The sequence below is a fragment of the Diospyros lotus genome, chromosome 9 (assembly GCF_014633365.1).
Source record: "Diospyros lotus cultivar Yz01 chromosome 9, ASM1463336v1, whole genome shotgun sequence".
NCBI classification, from domain to species: Eukaryota; Viridiplantae; Streptophyta; class Magnoliopsida; order Ericales; family Ebenaceae; genus Diospyros; species Diospyros lotus.
In genome coordinates, this window is record NC_068346.1 from 36,723,167 (window position 1) to 36,736,254 (window position 13,088).

Below are 13,088 nucleotides of genomic sequence, written 5' to 3' on the forward strand. Positions count from 1 at the left end.
GCGACAAACTTAATAACTCTAACATGGTTTTAATCTTTTTACATTAAGTCTTAACAATCATATAAATTTAACTAACAATCACTCATAATTATTCGTGTATACTTTTAAACTAATAATTGTATTGTTCGAATGATTATAGGCCTAATAATTACATTATTTATGCCTAATCACATCTCTTATTAAATACCATTATTTAACTTTTTTAATGCTACACGTTTACTAACTATGTTGGGAGTAGTCGTGAAATTTTTGAAAATAAAGTGATCTTGTTATTCTTTCAAACAAACGTTATCGAAGTTCTAAATCGACGGTTAGTGATAGTATACGATCGACAATTTACTTTTTAATTTTTTTTTACACAATCATAGTTAAATATACTATTAATTTTAATTATGATTGTCAATAATAGACTAAATTATTGGTGGGTTCGATCATGATTAAATCATTTTCAAGAAGAGCAAGATAGAAAGAAAATATTTTCATGGAAATGAATGATAATTTTATATTTATATTTATAATTAACAATAAAAATAATAACAACGGATGATAATTTAAAACTAAAACTATACAATAATTAGATTTCAATATTAAAAAATTAAAATTTTGACCTAAATTTGAAAAGAAAATGCCTAATTCTTAATTATTTTGGCCGCCGGCTCATCCGAGCCTGATACCGAGCCTGTTGGTGTTTCCCCTCTGCGTCCCTGTCAAAAACCCCATTTTCCATCTCCGATCTCTCTCTTTTCTCTCTCTCTCTCTCTCCGAAGAGAGAAAAGCTGGCCTCACTCATTCCTTCCAATTTTCCATGAAAATCTGAGATTTTCCGTCTATCCAAACACCAAAAACCAAAAGGAAAAAAAAAGGAATGTCTCTCTCGGTCTTCCAAACGGCCCAAATCATGCCTATCAACACCCAGACAATCCCAACCACCAAATCCTTATCGCCGAAACCCCTATTCCCCGTTCACCGGTCGCTTCCCGTTCTCAGTAAGCTCCGCAAGGGTTTAACAGTTAGGGCGGCCGCGGCTGCGGAGGCGGTCGACGGAGATACCGTAGCTGGGCTGGAGCGGTGTTTTAGAGCGTCCCCGCCGTCCGATTTGTCGTCATCGTCTCCGGCTTCTTCTTCGTCGTCGTCGTCTGTGATGTACGGTCCGGTTATGAAGGGCGGTCAGTACGGTGCTTTGGGTTCGGTGACGTTGGAGAAATCGAAGCTTGACTTGTCGCAGAAACAATCCAAGTCTAGTCCAGAGGTTTGTCTTCTGTTCAGAATTGTTTTTGTTACTTGAATTGTACTTCAGCTCTGTTTGACTTTGAAGAGAAGTGTGGGAATAGAAGAAGGTTGAACCAGAGTTACCAGACTGCCATGGATAACTGCATTTAGCTCTACCTAATGCATCAATTTGTTGAGTTAAGTTTAATTTGTTATTGATCTGGAAATCAGGCACGAACTAAAGCATTAGGTTTGGGCAGCTTGTACTGAAAATTCAATGACCAACGAGTTGATTCCTTAACTTACCTTTATATTCTTGCAAGTCTGGGCAGTTTTTCAAACCCTAAAATTAGAAACCTAAAGCAATACAAACCCTGAAACAATGAAACTCTTCCCTTTGCACGGTTTTCCAATAGTATATATAGTTGATTTCATCCTCGCTAGCTACTAAAAATATTAAAAAAAAGCACTCTTGTTATTGGACTGTTATTACTCATAAAAATGTTGTTTATACCAGTGCTATTAAAGGCGTGCCTAGGGTGCCTGGAATGCTTCCAGGCGGGTGCAGACCATCAAGGCTTTCCTGGGCTTTTTGAACTATTTTTTAGGGTTTTTATTTTACTGTTTATTACTTTATTTATTTATTTTGACTGTTTAGGGTTTAAATTTATTGCTTCAGCTACAAATTTGACAATGAGTAAAAGGTCTACTACTTCAAATGTTCCAATTAAATTTGAACTAGATAAAGATGGAGAGGGAGATGATGTGGAAGAAGATATTAGAGATGATGCTTCTAATGATGAAAATATAGAAATGTTTGATCTTGATGATGAGGATGATGTTTAGATTATTTAAAATGCATAATTAGTTAATCTTGATTAAGATTTAAAACCTATAAATTGCTTAAGATTTAATTCAAGTTGACTTAAAGATTTTTAGAATGCATCTTTTGGCATTTTTTATTGTTCTTTTCATTAGTATATGTTGAATTTTTTAATTTCCTTGATAGAATGCTTGTGAATATGTTATTAGGAGTTAAGACCTATTTTATACTTTATTCTTCAAGTAGAATATATGTTTTTCTTTTCTTTCTTTAGTTAGCATGTGCCTAGTTCCATCAGGCACCCGCCATGCCTTGCGCCTTAGGCTCCAACACCCTTTTGCACCTTAGTGCACCTTGGGCCTTTAATAATACTGGTTTATACAATATACACATATAACTCTTATATGGTTTAACTCGCAGTTTGAACCAAGACAAACTGTAATCTTATGGTTTGGTTTGGAATTCTTCAAACCATAATTTATGGGTTGGTTTCTAAATTCTTCCAAACCAAATCATGCAAATGCCTTGAGCACTTCAATATACGTCTTTCTTGACCTTCTTGCTATTCCTTTGTGACCTATTATTTGGTTCATGCCATTCTTATGTGCAATTAATTGTGGTGTGTTACATAGAGTCAAGCCATCATCATGTTCTCCCTATTTGGTCATGAATTTGTACCACTCTTAACTTCTAAGATGCATTCGATCTTTGTGGCATATTTCATATTAAAGAAGTTGTTCATCTCAGTAACATCATTTTTGGTGAGAATCATGGTTAAGTATTTTTTTACCAGCCATTAAGAAAATAAATCTTATTTGGTGGGTTTTGTCTTGTTTCCTCAAAAACTATATAGTTGAAATCTTGCTACCTAGATATTTTTGGTTCCTATTGAGTTGCAGTATCTGTGGTATTGCAGTAAGTATTGAGCTATACTAAATGCTTTGAATGAAATTTATCATTGTCTGGATTTGTTCCTCTTCTTTGTATTTCAATCAATCTTTAGTCCTCAACTGTTTGGCTTATTCTTCTCTAATGTTGTAGACTGCAATTGGTGGTGGTGGGGGCGATATTGGGAAGAAAATCAGCCATGGTGGAGGTGATGGAGGTGATGATGATGGTGACGATGATGATTACTTTGATGACTTTGATGATGGGGATGAGGGAGATGATGGTGGATTGTTTAGGAGAAGGGTTATTCTTCAAGAGGTTGGTGTGCACAATACACTGAATGCAGATTCCTTAATTTCTTTACTTCGTATTCTTTCTTAATTTCATGAATCTTCAATAATTGAGATGAATATGATAGTCATGTATTGTTGGCAGCTTTTTGATCGAAAATTTGTTGATGCGGTATTGAGAGAGTGGCAGAAGACAATGATGGATTTGCCTGCAGGACTGCGGCAAGCCTATGAAATGGTTATGTATTTCTCCTACTGTGTACTTCTGCATGAGGAAACGATGACTGGATTCTGATGTTTGTTGTTGCTGCAGGGTTTGGTCAGCTCTGCCCAAATGGTAAAATATCTAGTAATCAATGCTAGGCCAACTACCACTAGGTTTATTTCTCGAACGCTTCCACAAGAAATGTCAAGGGCATTCATTGGGAGGTAAGTGTAATAAATAGCCTCATGAGCATATTAACTAGTTAGCTCCTTCATATTCAGTTTTGTTCCAAGAATCTCCATGGGATTTTGTGCTGAACTTTCTAATCATAATTTGAAGTTTTCTTTAATAAACATGTTTACAATCTTTAAATTATTTCTAGCATTGGCACCCCTATGTGCCTCATCTTGTAAAATATGGACTTAGTCTTGTATTTCAAGCTTTTGTATTTTAGTCAAGTTATTGAAGTGCTCTGACAATCTCTTTAATGCTTTTATCTATTTTGTAAGAACTTATCTCTTTACTGAATTGTCACTTTAAACTGTGGATGGAGGTTAGTGAGAAAAAAAAAAATGGAATGGAGGAGTTATTTTGGGTTTCCAGTTCAAAAAATCAATATACCTATGCCCTTACATAGATATGACCTAGTATAATGTGGCATGCATTTGTGTTCTAAAGTTCTAGATTATCGCTCTTGTATTTTCTTCCTTTTTTTCTCCAGAGGTCGGAAATGTCTTTTTTTGCTCAATTTCCAAAATGGTGACGAGTCCGAAATAATTTGGAAATGTTTTGTTATATGTTTATCGAAAAGCGTTGGGGTGCTACTTGAAACAAGCTAGAAATAATCTAGAGGCTTAATTAATTTCTATGAAATCTGTGAAAAATATATACAAGTTATTTCCTAAGTGTTCTCCTATAGTTTAGGAGAAGATTAGGATTATCAAACTCCTAGAAAATAGATAATCTATCTCTAAAACTTAGGAGATAAATATAAACTCTACAACAAACTTTACAACTTAAAATTACAAACTTTAAATATCAACATTATCAGATTCTTCTTGTTATCCGCATCCATTGACTTGATCTTTTCCTTTGAATTTTAAATCTCCTTCAGAACTTCTCATCCAACACTCCCCTTCAAGCTGGATAATAGATAGACATCATTTCCAGCTTGCCAATCAATGCTTCAAATACTGGTCTTGTAATAACTTTTGTGAACACATCAGCTACTTGATCAGTGGTAGGAACATAGGATAAGTCAATCCCTCTTTTTTCAATCTCTCTTTTTATGAAGCTACTATCTATCCTCACATGTTTCATTCGATCATGCTAGACCGGATTTTTCACAATGTTGATGGCTGATTTGCTATCACTAAATACCTTTGTTTTATGAGATAAAGGTATTACCAAGTCTTCCATCATCCTTTCCAACCATATGACCTCACATATTCCTTAAGCTATGGCTCGGAATTCTGCTTTAGCACTGTTTCGTGCTACAACCGATTGCTTCTTGCTTCTCCATGTGACAATGTTACCCCATAGCTTGGTGCAATAACCAGAGGTGGACCTGCTATCTTCTCTAAAATCAACATAATCTGCATCCACATAGCCTTCAATTCCTCTTTCATCTGTTTTCTGAAACATCCCTTTTCTAGGTGTACCTTTTAGATATCTAAGAACATGAATCTATGCTTTTGAGTAGGAGAATGCATGTATTAACTAATTATACTCACTGAATAGGCTATGTCTGACCTTGTTAGTGACAAATAAATTAATTTTCCAACCAACCTTTGGTACCTTTCCTTTTCCACTGAGTATCATCCTTTTCTTCAACATTCCAAGGAAGTATCTCATACTCCCTAGGTCTTTGACTTGAAATTCTGCCCTCAATTTATTTTTCAAGTTTTCAATCTCTTGAAAATCATCTCCCGTCACAATAATATCATCAACGTAAACTATTAGTATTGCTTTCTTTCCACTTGTTGAGGATTTTATGAACAATGTATGGTCGGCCTGTCCTTGTTTATATCCCAACTAATTTAGGGTCATGCTGAATTTCTTGAACCAAACACTTGGTGATTGCTTCAATCCATATAGAGATTTTTTCAGTTTGCACACATTTCCACTGCCAATTTTTTCCTCAAAACCTAGGGGAATTCTCATATATATTTCTTCATCCAAATCACCATTAAGAAAAGCATTTTTAATGTCAAATTGAAGTAAGAGCCAATCTAAATTTACAGCAACAGACAACAATACTCTTATAGAATTCAGCTTAGCAACAGAAGAAAATGTCTCTTCATAATCAATTCCATAGGTTTGTGTAAAACCTTGGGCCACTAACCTTTCTTTATACCTTTCAATACTCTCATCTGCCTTATGTTTAATAGTGAAGTTCCACCGGCGGCCAATTGTCTTCTTGTTTGGTGGAAGTTTCACTATCTCCCAAATCTGATTATTTTCAATTAAGGCACCCATTTCTTCCATAACAGCCTCCTTCCACTTAGGATCACTCATGGCACTATGAATATTTGTTGGAATTGTAATGCTGTCAAGCTTGGCAACAAAACACTTAAACTGAGAAGACAACTTTGTATAGGTTAGGTGGTTAGAAATTGGGTATTTCACACATGATCTTATCCCTTTACGTAGGGCTATAGGAATAACCCAATCTAAACCATCTTCCCTGCTATCAGTACTGTCTCCCCCTACTCTGTCTCCCCTGCTTTTGTGTCACTGAAGTTGTCACTGATGTTGCCAACAACCACATCTAGTTCATCCTTCACTAGACCAACATCTAAGGGCAATGGTAGGCCAGCATTAGGTTCAGGATGGCGTTTGGGTCTTCTGGCGTTTGGGCTGGAGGCTATTTTCTCATGCCCAGATTTAGTAGAACACTTTGAGGAAGAGCCAGAGGTGTGCGAGATAGGAGAAACAAGAGCTGTAGGAACTGCTGCCAGTGTATTATCAGTGGCTCCTTGAGATGCCCCCCCCTTGAGAATACACTGGCAGGTTAGGAGTAAGCGGAGGCAAGGAAGGAATAAGGTCATGGTGAGTGCTGGGTGTTGTTGGAAGAGAATCGAGAGAGAGATAAAATGGTAGATGCTTATAGAATGTGACATCAGTGGAAACATAGAATCTGTGGGTGGTTGGATAGTAGCACTTGTAGCCTTTTTGGGATGGAGAGTACCCAAGAAAGATACATTTGTGTGCTTTGGGATCTAATTTGGAACGAGATGGATTATGGTTATGAACATACACAATACACCCGAACACCTTAGAAGCAAGAGAAGAAAGATAGGGTATATTCGGATATGAGTCACAAAGAATGCTAAGGGAGGTTTTGAACTTCAAAGGTTTAGATGGAAGTCGATTTATTAGGTATGCAGTTGTGAGGACAGCTTCACCCCAATAAAAATGAGGAACATTGGTGGTGAACATTATGGCTCTAGCCACTTCTAGAAGGTGGCGGTTTTTTCTCTCAGCAACCCCATTTTGTTGGGGTGTGTAAGGACATGAGCTTTGGTGAAGGATACCATGCTCGGCCAAGTAGTTGGTGAATTTATTAGAAAAATACTCTCGGCTGTTATTAGTTCGAAGGATATGTATAGAAGTTTGAAACATATTCAAAATGAATGTATGAGATCTTTTGAAAATGTTATTTGCTTCTGATTTTTCCTTCATTAAGTACACCCAACAAGTCCCAGAGTGATCATCAATGAAAGTTATAAACCATATAAAACATTGACATTAGTACATTTAGAGGGATCCAAATGTCACTATGTATAAAATGAAAGGGTTTAGAGGGTTTATAAGATTGAATAGAATGGTGAGATCTAGGTTGCTTTGCAATAGTGCACTGTTGGATGAGAAAACTTGATCTTTATTGATGAAAATTTCTGGATACAATGATTTAAGATAAGGGAAACTAGGGTGTCCTAGACATTGATGCCATAACAAGACTTTGTCACTGGCAGTTACGTTTAGGGCAGCTTTATTGTGAGAAGAATTTGGGATATCACCAGCCAAGTAGTAAAGGCCATCCATCACTCTAGCACTACCAATCATCTCCCCCGATGCTTGGTCTTGAAAAACACAATGAGAGGAAAAAAATGTTACACTACAGCCCATGTCATTTGTCAACTTACTAATTGATAACAGATTGTATTTTATTCTTGGGACATGTACTGACTGCAGCCTTAGTTTTGACACACAAATCGTGCCAATTCCCATTAGCCATTGAAATATTAATCGAGGAATGGCATGGAGTATAATCAGTCATTAGGTTTTCAGCACCTAACATATGATCAGAAGCCTCCGTATCAACTATCCAAACATTCTTAGGCAATCTCTTGGTAATTAGGGAGTAGGACTTAGATTTACCTTGCACTGCTATGGATGCTGAGGATTGAGGATTAGAAGAACCTGATTGATTTGTACCTTGATTTAGTAGCCTGTATAAAGCTTGGATTTGCTCCTCGGATAGATTCAAACTTGGGCTGGTTTTGATTTCAGTGCAGATCTAGGATTTTCTTTCTTCATTCCTGGCTTCCAGTTGGGTGGTTTGCCATGTATTTTCCGGCATGTTTCCTTTGTGTGGTATGGTTTCTTACAATGATCACACCACAATTTTTCCCTTCCTGGATTCCGTGATAAAGATTCCCTTTGTTTGGTTGTGGCTAGTGCTGAATTTTGATGGTTTAGAACCGGTTCTGCTTGTTGCAGCATTACCCTACATCTACTTTCTTCTCTTCTGACCTCTGCAAAGACCTCTCTTGGGGCTGGTAAGGGTTTTGAACCCAAAATCCTTCCTCTAACTTCATCAAGATCAGTGTTAAGCCCATACAAGAAATCAAAAATCCGGTCTTTTTCAACCATCTTACTGTATTTAATATTATCAGCAGGAGATTCCCAACTAATAGTATGAAATAAGTCTATTTCATGCCACAATTCTACCAAAGTATTAAAGTATTCGGTAACACCTAGGGTACCTTGTTTAGTAGATCTTATAGCTGACCTGATTTCAAAGCACTGAGAGGAGTTTTCCAGGTCCAAATACACCTCCTGCACTGATTCCCAGATTTCTTTTGTTGTTTTGTAGAAAAGATAAGTCCTACCTATTCTCGACTCCATTGAGTTGATCAACCATGCCATAATGGTTGAATTTTCTGCCTCCCATACTCCATAGGTTGCTGCAGTTGCAGGAGGAACAGGAATAGATCCTGTTAGATAACCAGATTTACCCTTTCCTTTAATCACCAACATAACCGATTGAAACCATTCTCTGAAATTACTCCCATTTAACTTATGTTGAGTAATTTGCAAAGAGTGATTATCAATGGAAATTATGGGATTGTTTTGCTGAGATGGAGAGGACGAAGAAGGAAGAGGACTCGGAGAACTGGTGGCTGATGCCTCGGTTAGGGTAGGATTAGGTTGGATGTTGGCCATTGATGTAGGCACGAACTTGGATGAAAAAACGGGCAGAGGCTGATTCAAGATTGAAGAGTAGGCTCTAATACCATGAAACAAGCCGGAAATAATCTAAAGGCTTAATTAATTTCTATGAAATCTGTGAAAAATATATACAAGTTATTTCCTAAATGTTCACCTATAATTTAGGAGAAGATTAGGATTATCAAACTCCTAGAAAATAGATAATCTATCTCTAAAACTTAGGAGATAAATATAAACTCTACAACAAACTTTACAACTTAAAATTACAAACTTTAAATATCAGCATTATCAGATTCTCCTTGTTATCTGCATCCATTGACTTGATCTTTTCCTTTGAATTTTAAATCTCCTTCGGAACTCCTCATTCAACACTACTCAGCACACATCTTCATTCTGAAGCACTTCTTGGTCTATCTTTGCTTAACAAGAAAGATCAAGTAGCAGTGTTGATATTGTTTGTGGTGCAGAAATTATTCCAAGAAACCAGACCCCAAAGAATGGATGATCACCTTTTTTACATTAGTACCAAAACTTGATGTGCTGTGTGATCCATAACTCTAGCACCATATTTTTCTCTTTGGATACAAATTGTGATTCAACATGCATATTTAATCATTTTTTTCTTTTTTGCATCAGCTATGGAATGGTAGACTGGTTCAGAGAACATTAATTGTTCTATTAGCAAGTTAGTAATTCCTTTTACTTTTTGTCTTTGTTTGCACAGGATGATTGCCGATCCTGCATTTTTATATAGGCTTCTTTTGGAGCAGGCTGCCACAATTGGTTGCTCTGTTTGGTCAGAGTTGAAAAACCGCAAGGAGAGGTGTTTATTATTTTCTAACATTCATCAAAGAAGTAAATCTTCTTTTGTTGTGGTGGTCAAGATATTGACTTAATAAATTTTTCCTTTCCTTTAATGTAGGATAAAGCAGGAATGGGATCTTGCACTTATTAATGTTCTCACCGTGACTGCGTGTAATGCTATTGTTGTGTGGTCACTTGCTCCTTGTCGTTCATATGGAAACACATTCCGGTTTGATTTGCAAAACACATTGCAGAAGCTGCCAAACAATATATTTGAGAAGAGCTATCCACTTAGAGAATTTGACTTGCAAAAAAGAATCCATTCTTTTCTTTACAAGGCTGCAGAATTATGTATGGTAGGATTCACTGCTGGTGCAGCACAAGGTGCTTTGTCAAATCTATGTGCCAGTAAAAAGGAGGGAAGGTAGACAACGTTATCTGGACAATTGGCTTAGCTTTTCGTCTTTGTTTCAGTATTTGTGTGTTTATGTTCTTAAATATCATCACCTTCCAATCAGTGCCTTTCTTGCTTAAAAGTAATTTTGCCAAATAGAACCACTCACATTGCATTTTCTGACAGGTTATCTGTTACGATTCCTTCAGTCAGTACTAATGCGCTTGGTTATGGGGCTTTCCTTGGCCTGTATGCAAATCTGCGTTACCAGCTGTTATGTGGATTTGATAGAGCAATGGTCAACTATTTTGATGTCATCGGAGTGGCACTTTTTTTCAGTACAGCCTTGAGGTCTGTGTTGTCCTTTATAAGAAGTTCCCTCCATTTGAACCTACTTCCAGCATTTTACCAGTATTTTTCTCAAATAAGCTTACTTGGGACTTTGGTCATTTGCACTGATTTCTTCTTCTTCTTCTTCTTCTTCATTTTTGTCTGGTCACCCACATCAGGTGTGTTGTTACCTTATTCTATAATGGTTGGTGCTTTTGATGCATGCAGGGTTTTGAATGTTCAGTTAGGGGAGACGTCAAGACTGGCTTGGCTTGGGGTGGAAGTGGATCCACTAGCTCATTCGGACGAAATCTTAAAGGCTTATAACAGACCCACATCCACAGAGGCTGCCACCCAACCTTCTTCTAAATGGTTCATATCGAAGAATGCCATTGTTTCAGGGCTTGGGCTTCTGGGCATCAAACAAGGGCAAAACAACTCTGTTGCTGAAGGTGAAGTATCGCCGCCTCCCAAGGCCAAGAGGAAGAGAGTCGTCAGGAGAAAGGTCACCCCAAGTTCGGCGTAGGCTCGTCAATAGCGTTACTGTCTAACTACCCAATTTTGCGGTCTGATTGCTCAGCAAGAACTCGCGCACCCCCGATATATCAGTTGAAGCAGCTGAGAGACGACACAGTCGACAGAGATCCCATTCAAGAGGTTTTGCAATGAGGAACAAATTCACATTAACTGAAATGGTGAAAATGGAGAGAACACTTCAGATTCTTGCCTTCCATCCTCCTTTCATTTTAGACAAATTGGATTTCTGTGCTGACAGCAATGTACTACTGTCTTTGAACTCATCTAAATTTGTGTCTCTAGTTCGTGAAGGATTTTACAATGAACAAGCATCATAATTTTTCCTAGGACAATGATCAGTTTCAGTTGTTTGTTCCTAGGTTTGAACAAAATTCATCTCTTATTATCATTTTTTTTTTTCCTAAATAAATGCAGGTGGATCCATTCATTCCCTCTCAATCTTTCCTTGCCTTTCTCTTGCCAGATCTGTAATTTTGTCTTCAATCTGTTGTGTCTTTGAATCGTTTTAAGCATTAGGGCATGGTTTGTACCCCAATCTTCTTTAAGCTCCATTGCCTGGGATGTATTTCTTATACCAGACATTTTACTAAGTAATCACCACTTTAAAAAAGGATCATATAACTTATTTTATTTTAAGATTTGAGGTCAAATTAGTCGATATGACACAAATTTTAAGTGTATGGGGTCCTTCGAATTTGAACTTGGGAGTGTATGAAATTATTTCAATTAAAAATAAAGTTTACTAAGTAGTCATTATTTTAAAAATGATCATATAACTTATTATATTTTGGAATTTTGGGTTAAATTGGTCGCTATATTTTAAGAAGATACAAATTTTAAGTATATAGGCACTTCGAATCTGAACTTGTGATTGTATGGAATTATTTTAATTAAAATTAAAGTTGACATTGTTAATAAAATTAAAGAATAGTTAGGAATCTTCAAAAAAATATTTATGAGTTAATGTGACCTTGAATTTAAAAATATAATCGTTTGTTGGATATTTTTAAAGTACATGACCAAATTAACTTTGAATTTAAAAACAAAGTAACTTATTTATTCCTCTTGAACTCTAGCGACCAAATCAACCTTGGGTCAAAGTCTAATGACTTGTTTTAATCCTCACCCCCACTTAATAACATGATGATTGGTTTCAACTTGGATTTAAATTTTAATTTTACTAAGGGTATGTTTAATTACAAGTATGGAACTTATATGGAAATAAAATAAGTTTTAGGCAATTGAATTTGTTAGAAATGATTTGTATAAAAATTATCAATTAAGGGTGTTTGATTAACTTTATTTTTTACTTAAAAATTATTATATTTTTTTAATTTTTAGTATTTGATTGCCACTATTTTATGTGAAATTAATCTACCACGTATGAAACCTCTCTCCCAAAACCTACCTCTTTCTCCTTGTCTCCCCTCAATTCTTTTTTCTCTTTTATCTTTTCCAAATTTCCTTAAGCTTTGCCACCGCCGTGCTTCTTCTCAAGCTTCCCCACTAGCCATCCTCTTTCTCTTCGTAGTCGTCGGCTGCGCTCCTCGTCTTTCTCACGATTGCTAGTCACATTTCTTCTTTTTCGCCAAATCAAGTTTTCGACACATATATGAGAGAAGGGATGGAGACATGAGCTGCTTTCAAATTTCATGAGAAATTTGATCTACCCCACATGACAAGACATTTTCCAGCAAAACTGAGAAAATAACATTGCGTGACTAAAAGTGGGAAAACAGTTTACTTGAAAATTTTAGCCAATCAAACACCTCAAAAGTTAAAATTTGGGTGAAAAATGACTATTTTTCATAAAAAAATATGACTAATCAAACACACCTTAAGAATGTCAACAACATGAATTTTAGTACACAATTCATTTTAAAGAATTCTTATATAATTGTTATATTATCTTATTTAGATAATTGTGAGTGTTGATATAGTGACAAAATAAACTTTTTACTTCATCTCCATAAATTCGATCTAAATATCATTATTGTGAGGCAATTTTTTAAAATCATAACAATGATCTCTTCAAGTTTTACTCAATCTATATGTACTAATCAGTATATATGGATTCACAAAAGATTAATCAAATAAAATCTAAAACTCCATTATTATCTTTTCCATCTCCATTTTCAAGTAAATGGTGTG

General features: G+C 36.1%; 1 protein-coding gene across 1 annotated transcript; it reads left to right on the forward strand.

The window, feature by feature from the left end:
- The first annotated feature begins 709 nt into the window (after positions 1–709).
- LOC127810137 (protein RETICULATA-RELATED 1, chloroplastic) lies at positions 710–11,375 on the forward strand. Its single transcript, XM_052349413.1, has 8 exons — positions 710–1,249; positions 3,074–3,238; positions 3,356–3,448; positions 3,524–3,639; positions 9,597–9,695; positions 9,795–10,100; positions 10,257–10,421; positions 10,629–11,375. The coding sequence occupies exons 1-8, from the start codon at positions 866–868 to the stop codon at positions 10,924–10,926; spliced, it is 1,626 nt and encodes a 541-aa protein (XP_052205373.1). The 5' UTR covers positions 710–865; the 3' UTR covers positions 10,927–11,375.
- Positions 11,376–13,088: the final 1,713 nt, after the last annotated feature.

Coding starts and splice junctions, on each gene's coding strand:
- LOC127810137 (XM_052349413.1), top strand. CDS start 866: ATGTCTCTCTCGGTCTTCCAAACGGCCCAAATCATGCCTATCAACACC. Junction 1,250..3,073: donor AATCCAAGTCTAGTCCAGAG/GTTTGTCTTCTG, acceptor CTAATGTTGTAG/ACTGCAATTGGTGGTGGTGG. Junction 9,696..9,794: donor TTGAAAAACCGCAAGGAGAG/GTGTTTATTATT, acceptor CCTTTAATGTAG/GATAAAGCAGGAATGGGATC.